The sequence below is a fragment of the Stegodyphus dumicola genome, chromosome 3 (assembly GCF_044657685.1).
Source record: "Stegodyphus dumicola isolate Sdum_Otavi_A_Nest chromosome 3, ASM4465768v1".
In the NCBI taxonomy this organism is placed as follows: Eukaryota; Metazoa; Arthropoda; class Arachnida; order Araneae; family Eresidae; genus Stegodyphus; species Stegodyphus dumicola.
The window spans coordinates 120,418,814-120,436,506 of record NC_140770.1 but is presented as its reverse complement, the minus strand read 5'-3'; the positions used below and the strand labels follow the sequence as shown (position 1 = coordinate 120,436,506).

The 17,693-nt window shown below is 33.3% G+C and overlaps 1 protein-coding gene across 3 annotated transcripts in view; it reads right to left on the bottom strand.

Moving 5' to 3' along the window:
- Positions 1 to 17,693, bottom strand: part of Orc1 (origin recognition complex subunit 1) — a 156,213-nt gene that overhangs the window by 49,150 nt on the left and 89,370 nt on the right. For all 3 annotated transcript variants that reach the window (XR_015040249.1, XM_085813248.1, XM_085813249.1), the window contains one exon: positions 16,858 to 16,943. Coding sequence is in view for 2 of the 3 variants with exons in the window: in XM_085813248.1 (XP_085669374.1) it covers positions 16,858 to 16,943 (86 nt within the window). In the remaining variant the exon portion in view is untranslated. The remainder of the gene's footprint in view (positions 1 to 16,857; positions 16,944 to 17,693) is intronic.

Sequence of the window (17,693 nt, the reverse complement as noted above, 5' to 3'; positions counted from 1 at the left end):
TGTCGGATTTTATGGCCCTTTTACTATAAGAATAAAGTGTCTGATTCAAGAAATCTGGTCTGCCAAAATTGATTGGGACGATGAATTGCCACCTGATCTTAGTTATAAATGGAAAGCCTGGTACGAAGAAATTGAAGAACTGAACCACCTCAGAATTCCCCGCTACTATTTAGAAGGAATATTAGATGCAAATGTGAAACAAATAGAACTCCATAGCTTTTCTGATGCTAGTTTGAAAGCTTATGGATGCGTGGTATATCTGAGAATAGTTTTGAACAATGGAACTTTTCAAACAGTTTTTGTTGCTTCCAAGAGTAGAGTTGCACCTCTGAAATCCCTTACACTTCCTAGATTGGAGCTTTTGGGTGCGCTTTTATCCGCTAGATTGAGTGATAAAATAGCAAAATCTTTAAAATACGAAGTAATCCCCTTCCACTGGACTGATTCTCAAATAACGTATTTTTGGATTCAGGGATCTCCCGAAAGATTTAAATCCTTCATCAAAAACAGAGTTTATGAAATTCAGAAACTAACTGAAAGCAATAATTGGCATTATTGCCGTGGGAAAGATAACCCCTCCGACCTCGTATCACGAGGAACTACTGTTGCTAATTTAAGAAATTGTTCACTTTGGTGGTTTGGACCAGAATGGTTGCAAAACAAACGTATAGACTGGCCAGTTCAACCGAAGTTTGACGTGGGAAACGATAAGCAACTAGAACTCCGTAGTAAGATATCTGTTTATGACGTTGTTGTGAAGAGACATGATCAACTATTGGATATAACAAAATTCAGTAATGTGCTGAAATATCTCAGAATTATGGCATGGGTTAGACGTTTCGTTGCTAAGGCAAGAAAACTGCCTGCTAATAGTGGAACACTAAGTGCTTCTGAAATTCAGGACACTGAAATATTTTGTGTTCGTAAAGCCCAGATGGATTTCTTCACACCTGAAATTAAGGCTCTTCAATCTAACAAGTCGATTTCTCCAAGCTCTGATATATTCAGCTTGGCACCGTTTCTTGATGAAAATAAAATTCTTCGAATTAAGGGAAGATTAGAAGAAACCGAATATACAGTTGACGAGAAGCATCCAGTTCTTCTTCCTAAAGATTCCAAATTTACTAAATTAATTGTAAAAAGGGAACATAATAACGTTCTGCATGCAGGAGTTGCAGCAACTTTAGCCAAACTAAGACAGAAATTTTGGATTCCTAAAGGCCGTCAGTTGGTAAAGAAAGTCTTAGGGAACTGTTTAATTTGTCGGAAATACGCAGTAAAACCAGTGAAACAAATGACAGCTCAGTTACCTAAAGATCGAATTGTTGAAACTCCACCTTTCTATGTTACAGGCATGGATTTCACAGGTCCAGTTTACATCAGGTCTGGAAACGACATTCAGAAATCATACATCGTATTGTTTACGTGCGCTGTTACACGAGCGTTACATCTAGAACTCATTTCCAACATGTCTGCAAACAAATTCATTTTGGCTCTCAGACGTTTCATTTCGAGAAGAGGAAACTGTCGCACCTTTTATTCAGATAACGCGAAAACTTTCAAATATGCTGCCAAAGATTTACAGTATTTTTACAGCATAATTAAAGGTACAGACTTTCAAAAATTTCTAGCAAATGAAGGCTTGACTTGGAAATTTATCGTCGAGCTTGCTCCATGGTGGGGAGCTTTTTATGAACGCCTTATGAAAACCATAAAAGAACCGTTGAAAAAGATATTAGGCAGAGCTCAATTGAATTTTGAAGAATTTATGACTGTGTTGACAGAGGTTGAAAATATTGTGAATAGACGTCCTTTGATCTACGTTTACAATGATTTACATGAACCTGAACCGCTTGCACCGGCTGATTTTCTATTGATCGGACATAAGGATGAATATCCATACAACTTTGCTGAGATCCTGAATAACTCTCCAACAAGAAAGAGTCTAATAAAACGAAAAGAATATCAGACAACGCTTATAAAACAGTTCTGGAAAAAATGAAAAAATCAGTATCTTCTTGAGTTGAGAAATGCTCACTTCTTCGGTACACCAGAAGCCAAGAAAAATCTTAAAATTGGTGATATAGTTTTACTTGAAGGAACAACTAAATCTAAGTTCCTCTGGGATTTAGGTCGAGTAATTCAAGTCTTCAAAGGACGTGATGGTCTTGTACGATCATGTGCGGTAAAAACTAAAAAAGGGGACTTTAAGAGACCTGTACAATTGATATACCCCCTTGAACTATCAGACTGAAAATGAACTAAATTTGTAACCTTTTAATTTTACTTCTTGTATTTCATATTCACTAACATTAATTTTAGATAATTAGTTTAGTTATTACTAATAATTTACTGTTTGTAATTTGAATTAATATTTACGTATTGAGTAACATTTGAGTTGTAACCTTTTAATTTTACTTCTTGTATTTCATATTCACTAACATTAATTTTAGATAATTAGTTTAGTTATTACTAATAATTTACTGTTTGTAATTTGAATTAATATTTACGTATTGAGTAACATTTGAGTTGATGCAGTTAACTATATTTGTTTATTTTATAGAATTTCCTTTTGCAGTTTATATTTACATCAGTTGAATGTATTTGATATGTAAGTTGCTTTCTTATATTTTATTATTTGTATGCTGAAATAGTGATAATTTTTGCAGAAATTATCAGGTGGGGAGTGTGGAAAAATCCCCCAAATGATTTATGTATCGCCGTTAGTTTTTAGTTTGCGACGTAGTTAGTTAGCAGTGAACCTTCGATGCAACGAAAGTTGCTTTGTAAATAAAATGATTATTTTTGTAGATTGTTGAAATATTTCACTTCATTTAGAATTAGAACCACCTTTCGCAATACTTGTACTTACCATTTTGCTATTAATTTTATCTTCCACTTGTAAAAAAAAAAAAAAAATAATAATAATAAATCACCAAGAGATTGTAATGAATTAACCTTCTTTAAGATGCTCTTTATGTAACTTAATTTAACAGTTGATACATGAATACTGTACACAACAATACAACACACTAATATATATATTCATGTTATATATTACTGCCCATTTTCACGCAATGACACGTTTTAGAGATAATATATATATATACATATAACTGTTACTATAGATTTCATTATCTTCACTTTTAGCTTAATAAACAGTACTTTATATAACACTAGAAAAAGTAGTCATGTGAGATAATATAGTTACAAAATAGCATATAGTCAAAGGACGAATACAAAAAATAAGTATTTTGTCTCAGTCTCACTCGATCCTGATTAAAAATTTTTAGGGAAAAAGCTTTTTCTTTTTTGCTACTTTTGCAGCCAACTTTTCTAATTTTTGTTTGCGAGCTAGTCTCAATTTCTTTTCAGCAGCTTTTATACAATCCATTGATACTTTTTTATTTTCTTCTTTATTTTCTGCAATGTTTAATTGCTTTTTTTTTTAGATTCTCGCTCCTCCGTTTCTATCTCTAGCTCTTCTTTGTACAGTTTATGAGCATTCCTTAAATTTTTACATAGAGTTAACTATTCTCCAGTACTATGTAACTATTTAAGTTATAGTTACATAGTACGTTATCTACTACAATAGTACTATCTTACATAGTACTGGAGAATGCAAGTGATTATCCGTATGTCCGACAGATGGCGCCAGCACTGATCGCTGAAATTATTGAAGTCAGCTCTCATTTGACGGTCGATTGCTCTTCTTTGATTCGGTATTCATGCGAATCTAGTTCCGCCTTTCCACATAAGGCCCACCTACTTCGCCTTGATGTGAAACAACGTATTTCGCGAACTCGGCTCAAGCAAACTCGAAAAGTTTGCAATAAGGGGTGACTGCGTTTGATCGCTAACCCGGCGTAATATTATACGATGGCATGATGTAAAGTTTTTTTACAAAGAAAAGAGGAAGAGAGAGAGCATGTCCTCCATTTACCCCCCCCCACACACACACATTTGCCGGTCACGATTTCTCAACGATTCTGCATCAATCTCAGAAACAGCCTGGGTGATGTTCAAAAAAGCAAAATTCCGCGAAAATGCGGAAAACTTTCATGCCTGTATTATGATTTATCTTTTCTATCCAAAATCCTAAAATCAACATAACCTCTGGTCCCAAGCTCTGCGTTTTTCTGGATTTCTACTGTACTTTCACATTTCATTACTAATTTGCTCAACACATCACACTACATTCATTCCCGTATAAGGTCATTTACTACCACTAACGAAATTTCCCTTCCCTGTCAGGAAGTAGAATGATTCGCCCTACTCCTCACCACAATGGAACTACTTTTTTTTTCTGAAATGCTATTTCAGGCATGATATATTTATTAATCTGGGACAGGGTCCAGCAAGGAAATTAGTAAAAAATGAAAAAATAAAATTAATAAAAAATGAAATAAATTTATACATTTTTAAGAGATATTGAGAAAATTTACATTTTATAAGAAAAACATTAATATAACATATTATATTGAAAAATTACACATCACGAATTTCAAAATAGAGTACATAATATTATATAAAAGTCATCAGGAAAAGAGAAATTCTATGTATATTTTTACAGTGTACTAAAATATTCACCATCCAATTCTGGAAAATAATACTCAAAATGCATCCGCGCAACCCCAACATGAGCCAAATCATTTAGTACGCGTGGTTAGAAAATAAGAGTGGAGTTGCATATCAGCAATGTTTTCGATATGTGAAGAATGAAAAATGTAATTTTTGCGGAAATGTATTCAGTTCTGAATAAAACAAAACCTTAAAGAATATTTTATTTCTAAATTAAACATTATGCACCATTTTAGTGCTACAAACATTAATCTAAGTAAGTATTTTAAGCGAGAGGCGTCGTCATTAAAATGTTACAGAATTTTTATCTCAAGAATGGTGTCATGAATTGCCTATTATAGAGGTCACAAATAATTTAAAGCTTTGCTTGTCTTAAAAATTCTTTTTTTTTTTAATTGTTTCTAATAACAAAATAAAATATATTTACCAAACTAACCCTTCACCATTAATGTTTCTATAAAAAGTATAATTCAAGAATAACAATAATTTTTACTGCATTATTCAAATTTTTCATGGCAGGAAAAGGAAATTTCAGTAGTGGGAGGAGCAAAACGATTTTATACAGGAAAGAATGTAATATGATGTGTTGAGTAAAATAGTAATGAAACGTAAAGGTATTAGAAATTTGAAAGCATTAGGAAGAGCGAGATTGGAAAATTAGTAATTAAGTGGCCTTCATACTTAGCTAAAAAAATTCATTTTTCCCTTTAAAAATTATTTCATATTCCCTGACGAGAAATAATTAAAATTAATTCAACGCTTTTTCCATTTGGCCGATATACACCAAACAGCACAATACATATCAAACAATGCTTAAATTACACAAGAATTAAAAGCGCATATGAGATCTTTAAGAATCAAAAAATGAATTTTATTAATAAGCAAATAAAATTACTTAAATATTGAACTTATGGAGAAGTCGAGAAATTTTGTAATTGATAGTAAGTTTAAATAATTATTATGTATGTGTCAGCTAAACATCACTGTCGGCTTAGTGTCCTGTTGACTAAATGTCTTGACAGTTAAGTGTCCCATAGCTAAATGTCCTGACAGCTAACTCTCTGTGTCAGCTAAATATCCCGTCGGCTAACTGTCCTTGTCAGCTAAATGTCCTGTCAGCTAACAGTCCATATTGGCTGAATGTCCTGTCACCTAAGTATCCTTATCGGCTAAATTCCCATGTCAGCTAAATGTCCTGTTGGCTACGTATCCCAGACCCATTTGAAACATGTATTACATTCATAAAAAAGGACCTTATTTTTTCCCATGTAAACTAGTAAAGCATGAGAGGTGGTGTGAAACATGTATTACATTCCTCCAAAATACTTAACTGAATATTAGAGTGTTTTGAATCTTTCCAATATAATTAACTTTCTAAATGTAGACACATCCGACTTTTTTATAGTTTGAATTTGATCAAACTCTAAATGGCATTGCATTAGCTTTTTCTTTTGGTATAATGCACACTGTGCACAAAAAAAAAGGGGAGACAGTTCTATATCTCCCATTCTACTGGGCCGATTGACGAAATTCAAATTGCGTTTTCCATAAACTTCTACAAAATGATACGTGGTGGAAAGGCTCTGTGTTCCTGAGAAATGACGAATATCCAAATAAAGATATACCAGTGGTATTGTGAAGGACTTTCCAGACAAACTTAAAAGCCTTAGTGACTCTAATATTTTTTATAATGTGAAAGCTAAACCTTTCATTGAGGATTTCTTAAATTTAAGTAACAGTTACACTAAAATTATTTGTGTTTTAAGTTTAATTTTTAGGTTTGTATACAACTGCAAGGGAAAGGACAACAACTGCAAGGGAAAGGACAAAGTTTCAGGTCCTCTTCAGAGTGTGGAATTAAAATTATCGGAACTTAAAACTGATTAAGATGACTCAAGATATTGAGTTTAAAAGAGAAACCTCAAACCTACAAAAGGATGGTAAGGTACCTCCAGATAATAAGGTAAGAGGTACATTTCCCCATTTTTAGATCAATGTGGAATTTTACGAGCTGGAGGCAGATTAGCTAATTGCAAGTTGAATTTTGATAGAAAATTTCCAATAATCTTGCCAAAGAATCACAAGTTGACTAATCTAATTATTATGATATTTCATAAGAAATACATGCATACTGGACCATAAGGCTTACTGTCTATTGTTAGACAAGGGTTTTGGCCCTAAAACGGGTGCAACATTTGTAGAAAAATAGTACGAGTGTTTCGTATGCATCAAACCAGAGCCCTGTCAACAACTTATGGGTCAACTCCCTCAAGAAAGAGTCAGCTTGAATTTTCCATTCATTTGTGTTGGAGTTGATTTTTTTGGTCCTTATTTTATAAAATACCCACATTTGAGAAAAAGTCGCCTTAATAAGGTGTATGTGCGCATTATCATTTGTTTTGCTACCAAAGCTTGCCATCTTGAGTTGGTAACAGACCTGTCTAGTCAAGCATTTATTGAAACCTTAAAGCATTTTTTCAGCAGGAGAGGCAAGTGTACACTTATTTTCAGATAATGCAACCAAATTTGTTGGCAGCAATGCAGAATTAAAGAAATTGAATAGGCTAGTAAGCAAACCAGATGACGAATTAGGTAATTATTTATCGAGTGAGAATATTAATAATATTAATTAAGCTCTAGGGGTAGTGAAATAGGTATTTCACTACCCCTAGAGCTTCCAATCATGGAGGTCTTTGGGAGGCAGGTGACAAATCTGTTAAGTTTCATTTGAAACATGTAGTAGGTAAGTTGAAACTAACGTATGAGGAGTTTCTTACAGTAATTGCTCAAATTGAAAGGATCTTAATAAAGTGTAATCCAAGCTGCCGATGTAAGGAACACGATCATTATATTAGCAAACACAAAATAACATATTTATTAGGTATTAGAATAATAAAAAAATATCTAGAGATGATTACAAGCGTTGTTTACTGTCCATTGCATAACGCGAGAAGTGAGTCATACAAGGAGAGAACGTTTCTCTTTCTTTTTGGATCAAGTCCAATCACAGTTAGCGGGGGTGAGGGAGAAATTAACGTCGGAATGTACAGCTTCATCGCTGTCATTATGAATTGCTCCACAATCTCCCACTCGATGAGCTGTTCTGTCCGAAGTAAGGCCGATTCCTTTTAATAAAAACTCCAGCTGTTGTCTGGGCAAAGGTTTTGTGAACATGTCCACATACATCATTTTACTGTTGCAGTGTATTAATTTAACAATCCCTTGATTTTGTAGATCACATACATAGTGATATTTCACATCAATGTGTTTGGTGTAACTGCTTCCTTTTTCTTTTCTGGAAAGATTTATGCATGATATATTGCCCTCAAATACGATGTTCACTTCCTGTTGAGCGAAACCTAAATCTCCCATCAGTTGTCTAATCCATTGTAGCTCCTGCAATGTTAAGGCTAGAGCGATGTATTCAGCTTCTGTCGAAGATAGGGTGACACAATTTTGTTTCTTGCTTCCCCATGATACCGTACTGTTTCTTATTTGAAATATATATCCGGATGTGGATTTTCTGTCAGAGGTATCTCCTGCCCAATCAGCGTCACTGTAAGCTTTGATGACTGGTGCACCATTGGATTTTAGATGTAATTTGTAATTAATTGTAGCTCTCAGATATCGTATGATTTTAATGATACCGTTCCAGTCCGATGTTGATGGATTTTCTACTTTTCTGCTAAGTATTCCAACAGAATTTGCTATGTCAGGTCTTGATACTGTTGCTAAATATAAAAGTGCTCCCACTGCTTCCCTATACTTCCAATTATCGGGAAAAACGTCATCCTGGTTGTTTTGGTTCTTCGTAAAATTCTGTCATTCCTAAAATTCAAAAATAGTCATGGGTGTATAGCTTAGTTTCTTTAGTGACTCTCCGTCGAATTTTTCGATCATACTCTTAATCTTGTTAGCTTGATGAAGTTTAAAGCTTCCGTCTTTTTCTCTTTCGATTTCAATTCCTAGATATGTAGACACTTCTTCAACATTTTGAATGTCGAAATATTCTTTGACAGGGTTCATAGCCACATTTTAGTTAAAAAAATAAGCACCTATAAGCACTTTTCAAGCACATTTTAAGAAAAAAAATAAGCACCTGTCTAATTACATCATACACAACTGCATAACCTTAAAAATTAGAATTGTAATTTAAAATATCAGAAATGAAGTACTTATTAAGAGAGAATAAGCATTACCTCAACCATGAACAATAATTACTTTTTTTTTTTTTTAATTTTAAACAATAGTTCAATTTACAGAACTAGTTTACAATGACAGCAAAAAAAGAAAAAAAAAAAAAAAACTATGAAGAACTTAACTATATTACAAGATTTAATGATGAAATTTCAGTTCAAAATAGAGAAAATAAATAATAATAAGGCATATTTATTGTATTCGTTTGGAACTTAATAATAAATACAATTTATTTTTCCACGCATATTGATATTTAAATAATTTAAATCTAAATTCTGAACATTTTCTAAATTTTCATTGTATATCAGTTTTCTCTTAACAGAAATTGCAAGCAAAGTAATTTAAGTAAAAAAGAGAAACATTTCTGAAATCAGAAGACAGAAATTTGCTTCATGCAGCCATCTTTAACAGTAAAAGCTTAACTAACCCACATACTTGGAATTGGCAAATATTCTGACAGTCGAGCGTAACTTGAAGGAGCGGAGGGGGGCTAGACTGTAGCCGCTCTTTAGATTTTTCCGCTAATAAATGCTTTTGACATTTCAATATGTGCATCATATAAAAATAAACCAACGGAACTAAAAAATATTCTGCTTAGCAAGCACAGTAAAATGCTTTCAGTTAGTAAGTAAGTGTTCATAAACAAATCTCGGACTGAACATCAAAATTCATTATCTCTGCAAAATATCGCAAATGTTATTGCGCAATACGTGCGCCGTAATTCTTCCCTACATGATATTACGCAATCGGAATCAACAACTGCCAGTATTGGGAGAATAAAGAACTAAATAACTGGGGTGTTTTTCATTCTAATTTTCAACAGACGGCGTTAAATTTCCGGAATAGAATCATTCTTCGCTTGGGTTGGTAGACCGCAGAACTTTTAGTCCTATTCAATCCAGATTGGAAAGTAACCAAAAAAAAAAAAAAGTCCATTGCTTGTTTTGCAGTAAACTGTAACAGTTTCAATATTCAAGAGTTTGCGGAGAAAGGGGAGACCTCTCAACCTTTGTACTGTATAATATATTGGCCAAAAAAATGAAATTATTTTGACTATTCAATTACTTTCCCTTTATTTAAGCCATTCCGAATATTATTCCTTAGAAAGCTAATCTGTTTTAAAACACAACCATTTTTGGAAGTTTACTATACTTCAGCAGTTACTGCAACTATGTTATTATAAACATTCATACATATGCTCATATAAGCATAACGATCATAATAAACACGAATATGAACTGACCAAGCAGAACTAGAATGCAAATTTTTAAAATCTTGATAGAAATTCAAACGTGTGTAGTATTTGGGTGGGAGGAAAAAAATGCCGAATGTAGCGGAATTTTCTACTGCTTTCGCAATTCTTTGACCAATAGAACGACGGGCACCTGTCTGTACTCTTTGTGCACACCAAAGGTTATGTTAATGCAGAGAAAGGGGGAAAAGCTATTTCCAGGAGTATGACTCACCATCTGACATTCCATATTAGGAAGAAAAGTTGTTTATTTAGTTTCGGCTTTGGTACGGGAAAAAATAGCACGTTCATTTAAAAAAAAAAAAAAAAAAAAAAAAAACACTAAAAGCAAAAAATAAGCACTAAAAACAAAAAAATAAGGACTTTAAAGAAAAAGTAAGCACCTATAAGGGCCTTTATATTTTATTTCAAATATAAGGACTTATAAGCACTTATAAGGACCACTACGAACCCTGTTTGAGAATTCGTCCAACTTCTTGAATTGATTCACGCTTGTCGCTCGCGACTAATATCTCATCAACGTAAACGATTATGTAAGTTCTTGCATTTTTCTTGATTAGTGTGAAGAAACATGGATCAGCTTTTCCTTGAACGTATCCTTGTTTCCGCAGGATTTCAGCTATCTTGTGATTCCAGTTTCTGGCTGCCTGTTTTAGTCCGTAGATACTTTTATTCAGTTTACAGACTTTATTTGCTTCTGAAGCAGAGATGTAGCCTTCTGGTTGCTTCATATATATATATATTCTTTCAGATCTCCATATAGAAAAGCTGTTTTTACATCAAAGTGATTTACGTGCATTTTCTTTTGAGCTGCTATTGCCAAAGTAGTCCTTATTGTGGAATACTTTACGACTGGTGCGAATGTTTCATCGTACTCGTGCCCAAATTTTTGGCAATATCCTTTAGCTACTAAACGAGCTTTATATCTGATAACATTTCCTGAAGCATCGTATTTTGTTTTAAATGTCCATTTGTTTCCAATTGCTTTCTTTCCTTTTGGAAAATCGACTAGTTCCCATGTTTTGTTCCTCTTCAGTGCTTCCATTTCTTCTTTCGTAGCTTTTAACCACAGTTCCTTCTCTTTGGTAGGAAAAGTTTGAAGTTCTTCCCAGTCTTTAGGAGCTTTGATTTCTTCATTCTTAGCCATGTATGAGAATCTGTTTGGTGGGATTCCTTTAGTCGTTCTGTCAGATCTTCTCGGTAATAGGAGAATTTCTTCTGTTTCAATTACTTCCTCTGTACTAGCATTTGGACGTGGTTCTGTCAATTTATTTTCTTTAAAAGGCCATTCTATTTCCTCATGCTGATCATTTAATTGACGAGGCATTTCTTCTTTTTTGTTTTCATCGAATATTACACTTCTTCTGATCATGACGTTGTTTGCATGTGGCATGTAAATTCTGTATCCTTTAGTACGGTCACTATATCCAACAAGAATTCCTTTTTCTGCTCTTTCGTCAAGTTTGCTTCTTTTCTGCTTTGGAACTCGACAATAAGCTGTGCTGCCGAAAACTCTGATATGGCTTAGATTCGGCTTCTTATTATTCCATACGGTGTTTATCCAACTGATCTTGATGGTAGCCTGTTTTGTAGATAGGTGGCTGTCATTACGGCTTCACCCCAAAATTCTCTTTTGAGTCCTGAATCAAGTAGTAAGCATCTTGTCATTTCCATTAAGTATCGATTTTTTCTTTCTGCTCTACCGTTCTGTTGCGGTGAATATGCTACGGAGGTTTGATGTTCGATTCCCTCTTCCTTTAGATAGTCTTCAAGCTCTTTGCTTGTATATTCTCCTCCATTGTCTGTTCTTAAGACTTTTGGCTTCTATCCAAATTTGTTCTTCGTCATGGTTACAAACTGTTTTAATTTGGAGATAGCTTCATCTTTTGTAGCTAGCAGATAGATCGTTGTGTATCTCGAACGATCGTCGATGAATGTTATGAAGTATTTCTTTCCTCCTAGTGATGTCGTACCGATTGGTCCACAGATATCTGAATGTATCAAGTCTAGAACTGATTTTGCTCTATAGTTGTTTAGCTTGGGATACGGCAATTCAGTCATTTTGCCTCTGATACAGCATTCGCATTCTTTTTCCTTTTTGGCTTCTCCGTCAATCCTTATTCCGGTTGCCAGGTCATCATTCTTTAGCCTCTCGATTGCTTCATAATTTCTGTGTCCTAGCCTTCTATGCCAAAGATCTATACTATTTTCTCTTCTTTCTGCAGTTGCAATTTTGGCTGTTTTTCTTTGCGATTCAACTACGGTGTATAAATTTCCTTCTGCTTTAGCAATTTCTATGGTTTTATTTTTCTTCTTTATTCTGCAAATATCTTCTTCAAATTCAACTGTAAATCCTTTCTTTGTAATTTTTCTTACGGATATCAATCCTCCTTCTAGGTCAGGAACGTACAGAACATCTACGAGTCTCACTTCTATTTCGTTATCTTCGTCGTCTGTACAGTATAAGTATCCTTCTCCTATACCTTCGGACTTCATCTGCGTGCCGTTAGCAATTGTTATCTGCTCAGTTTTGCTTCTATCCAATTTGGTGAAAAAGTTTATGTTATCGGTCATATAACAAGTAGCACCTGAGTCAACTGACCAGTTTGAGTTTTGAAATTTTCTTTCTCTGGTGACTTCGAACGTGTAATTCTCAGTCTTCTCATGATTCTTATCTTCATTTTCATCTTCATGTGTATTCTCCTTTACAGTAACTTTCGTTTTCTGTTTATTTCCATAGTTTCCTTTATTCGTTTGCTTTTCATTCTTGAAAAATGAGTTACTTTCACTTTTATCTTTTTCTTTGTGGTTATTTAAAAATCTGCATTCTTTTTCTAAGTGTCCTAATTTTTTGCAATAATTGCATCTTCGTTGATTGAAATGCTTGAATATTGTGTTAAAATTCGTTTTGAAGGCAGTTGTTTCTTCTGTTCGCGTGCCTTCTTTTCTTCTCAGGCATTCGTTGATGAGTTTCATTTTTACGTATTCCAGCGTTAGTTCTTCTTCTGGGTGTGCTTCTAAAGCTGTAATAAGATTTTTGTAGCTTTTGGTAAGCCACTTAGTAAGAGCGCTGCAATGTGACTGTCCTTTATTTCTTCACCGATTCCTCGCAGTTCGTCTACGATTTCGAGCATCTTGTTGACATGTTCTTCGAGTTTGTATTCGTTTTCTGCTTTTGACGTATGCAGCTTTCTCAAAAGGTAAAGTTTACTGGAAAAATTCTTTCTTTCATGTATTTTCTTTAATTCGTTCCATATTTCTTTGGCTGTCGTTTTATTTCTTATGTGTATGATTTGGTTGTCTTCTACGAGTAAACTAATGGTAGCTTGTGCTTGTTCATCTCGTTTTCTCCATTCGACGTTTATTTCTTTTGGTGTATCATCTGCTATTAAATCCATACTTGCCAACCTATGACACTCAAAAATCAGGAGATTTTTTTAAGAAATCAGGAGATTTTTCACAATGTTAAAAAGACTTTTTAAATGATAAAAATATAGTTTTTAATAATGAATTAACTTTAAATAGTTACTAAGTCTTAAATGCAAGCAAAACAAAAATACCTTAGGCATAAAAAACATTTTTATTACTTTCATCGTTAAAAAAAATATAAAATAAAAAAATAATAATAATAATAATAATAATAATAATAAAAGCACTTTAATCAGTTTTCATACAAATGTTATGGACAGTGGCAGATTTTGCTCTCGTTAAGAAAGAAACTTCATAATTTTGTTCATAGCAATTGCCACGTAGGCCTGCTTTCGCTAATAAAAGTTTTTCTAATGCGTCATCACTAATATTAGATCTAAATTTAGTCCTCGTTTTCGCAACAACACTGAAAATCCTCTCGCACTCTGCATTACTATGGGGAACTGTCAAGATGGCCAACATAATTCTAGAGAGTTCATTATATTTTAAAATTCCATCAGCACCTTTCAATTTTCCAATTAACCTCCACTGGGTGTCAATCCTAGCTGATTTTATAACTTCATCCAAGTTTTCTAATTGTAAACTGCGAAATTACTACTGCAATTTTTCAGTTATAACATCATCTTTCATGACTAAATGAAGTAAGACTGGAAATATATTCGAGAAATATCTTATATCATAAAAAGATGCACTTACTAGAGCAGAAACATCTGTAACGTTAGCATGCAAAATCATTTAATCGTTGATTGGAAATTTATGAAGTATGCAATCACGTACTCGGCAGAAGTAACTTCTAAAATAGATATAAAACTTACTTTTGTCTTAATCAGAAAGGTCTTTAACAATTGCACCTGTTTTGGTCCTTGCACTTGAGTATTTCTTAGCGATTTCACTATCGGGAAACATTTTTCTAAATAAAGCTGCAGCGTGATCCGATGCATTCAGTGACAGGTTGTGCTCCAGTAAAAAGGCAGAGAACAGACATTCTGGATTAATCACTTTTTGGTCTTTTGTTTCCGAAGAAAAATTTAATTTTTCGTTTTTTCAAAACAACTCATGTTGTCCTTGTGTTTTTGTGTACGCACATGTTTGAGAACATCTGCCCTTCCACCAAGCGAAATCGAAAAATCGCAATGACAGATGGTACACCTCGCAAATTTATTACATTTCCTTGAAGAAATAATGGAAGGAAAGTCAACTGTGTACGATTTTTGAAACGTGCACGAGTATTTCACCTTTCTCGCAGACAAATCAAAAGACGATAATTTCTAAAACTATTTCCTAAAGGCACGTGTACTCACGCAACTCAGGACAAGATGAACGAAATAGCGAAAGAACATCCAAAGAACGGCCAACGGCCTTGAGCTTGCTTTGTGCTCATTGGCTAATATATGCCAGATGACACGCAGTGGAGCTCGATGCCCATTGGAAAACTGGGGAACGAAGTTTCTGGATACGTATGCTGTCGATCACAAAGCAGAAATTCTCATCTGATTCGCAAGGTTTCATTTTAGATATAATCTAGAGAAAAATCACTTTTTTTTTTGTTCATATAACGAAGTGTTAAGCCAAGTTCCATAAAAATCGTGAGAAATATTAAGAATAAGAAAAAGTCGGGAGAAATATATTGTAAATCGGGTTAGCAGGAGAGCAGTCGAAAATCGGGAGTCTCCCGCCTAAATCGGGAGAGTTGGCAACTCTGTAAATCCCATAAATTTTCCTTTTTTCAGGATCATTTCAAGTTTGTATTTCCATACTTGATAGTTGTTATTGTTTAGTTTCATGATTTAATATTTATTTTCGCAGCTAGTAGCCATTTCTGCTTCTACATTTCGAATGCGCAGTACACAACTATACAGTTTTGTTTCGTTTTTGAAGGCAGGCTTGGCTATTTCCTTTTTCGGATTATCCAGCGGTAATTTATGGTAAAGTAGCTTTTCTGTTTTTTATTCTTGATAGCTTATCTCGATACATTTTATGCGTTTAGTTGCAGTAAACATACTCTTGGTCTCATAATCTATTGTTGAAGGTATTTGTGGTTCATTTTTGTTTACTGTTACAACTTCGCTAAATCGAGACGAGCAGATGAATAAAACAGAATTAAAGTTCTTACCTTAATAAAGTGTAATCCAAGCTGCCGATGTAAGGAACACAATCATTATATTAGCAAACACAAAATAGCATATTTATTAGGTATTAGAAGAATAAAAAAATATCTAGAGATGATTATAAGCGTTGTTTACTGTCCATTGCATAATGCGAGAAATGAGTCATACAAGGAGAGAATGTTTCTCCTTCTTTTTGGATCACTCCAATCACAGTTAGTGGGGGTGAGGGGGAAATTAATGTTGGAATGTACAGCTTGGTCGCTGTCATTATGAATTGCTCCACAGAGGTTGCAAACAGGGCATTTGCTTTCTGATGTTTCATGCCATATACACAAACGTCCATCTGTCCAAGCATAAAAAGCGATTCATTTGAAAAAGCCACCTGTCGCCACTCAGTGAACGTTCAGTTGTGATACTAGTGTGCAAATTCCTGCCTTCGTCGCCAATGTCATACTATTTCACATAGATTTTTATTTCTGCTATAAAATTCCAAATGTAAACTTACATTGATATGTTTAACAAAGAAAATTAAAAAGAATATTTTTTTCATACAAGAAAAAAGTTATGTTGATTGTTCTTTGCTTGTTTGATAATGAACATTAGATCTCTATTCCATGACACAACATTGTTACCCAAGATAAAGTGTTATTATTATTATTGATAATCAAATATGTTTATTTGAAGAACAATTTTCAAAGTGCAATAATTTTCGAGGAATAATTAATTATTATTTAATTTATCTTTAACTATTACTTTTATATTTACATGTTGTATTTTAATTTAATAATATATTTTTACAAAATAAGTTTATATACTGCTTTTAGGCAGTTGTGTCAATACACAGACTAAATAAAAACACAGAATTACTATAGAGACCATAAAATTAGGCAAAGCAACAACTTTCTGTTTGGTGTATATTTTAAATAGCAGTCTTATCGATTTTGAAGGCAACAGTTGCAGGTCCCTCAATATCATCAGGAAAAAAGGGGAGAAATGCTATTCTCCTGATGATGAAGGACCTGCATTTCTTGTCCTTGAAATCAATAGAATCTTCATTAAAATATATGCCAAATAGAAAATTGCTGCCTTATTTTATGTTTTACTTTAATGTGTTTCTCTTCTCTCTTTATACAAACCATATATAAGATAAATGTAATGAATATTAACTATTACTTTAAAATCAACTACTAAAGTTTTACTATAAAATCAACTACAACATTTGATCATGGATTATATACACGTAAAAGTTAAAAATAAAATTCATATATATATATATATAACAGAAGTTACCTTTGCCTTGATTCTTCAAGAACGTTTTGTGGAGTTTTAAGTGGTGTTTCACGCTTTGGCAAACTCAGTTTACTAGCATCTTTTTTCTACAAATAAATATTAATAAAAATAATGAAATTTATTGTGCTAATTTAGTATTTAAAAAAATACAGTACATGGAAAGTAAAAAAAAAAATATGATAACTTGAACTGCAACAACATGATCAAAATTTATACACACAGCTAATTTTTTTCTTAAGAATTTTTACCTGCTATTAAAAGTAATTATATTTACACAATAATTTTTACAGGTACTGTTTAACTGATTAGCATTAAATACTTAGAGCTCAGATGTTTCAATTTTGACACATTTTAAGAATTCAAAAAATTGTTATGTTAGCATGTTGAATATCACTATTTATGGTTCTTTATGATCCCTTGTATTTCCTAAATGAGGTTCTGTGAAATAAAATTAAATATTCTGGGGGAAAAAAAAAAGGACAGACCTTTTTGCACATTATAAGTTAAAATCATTTGCAGTTGCTTTTTATATTTGGCTGACTGGATAACATTTCTGTCAGTCTGCATTTATTGCACAGCTTATGCACTGAGTTACTGTACTACTTTCCTCAATATTACAAAATGGAATACATATATATGGCAGTGACTGCAAATGGCTTTATCAATAAGATAATTTCAAGATATGCCCCACAGCAGCAATTTTCAAAGAAGAAAACTTGTTCTCTGTTCTCTGGTCACTGTTTGGAGAACTGATTCTTATGCACAACATTTTAATTGAAGATCCAAAAGACTGCTTCTAATCATCAAGTTGCTCTGAATTCAGTTAATCAAAAGAA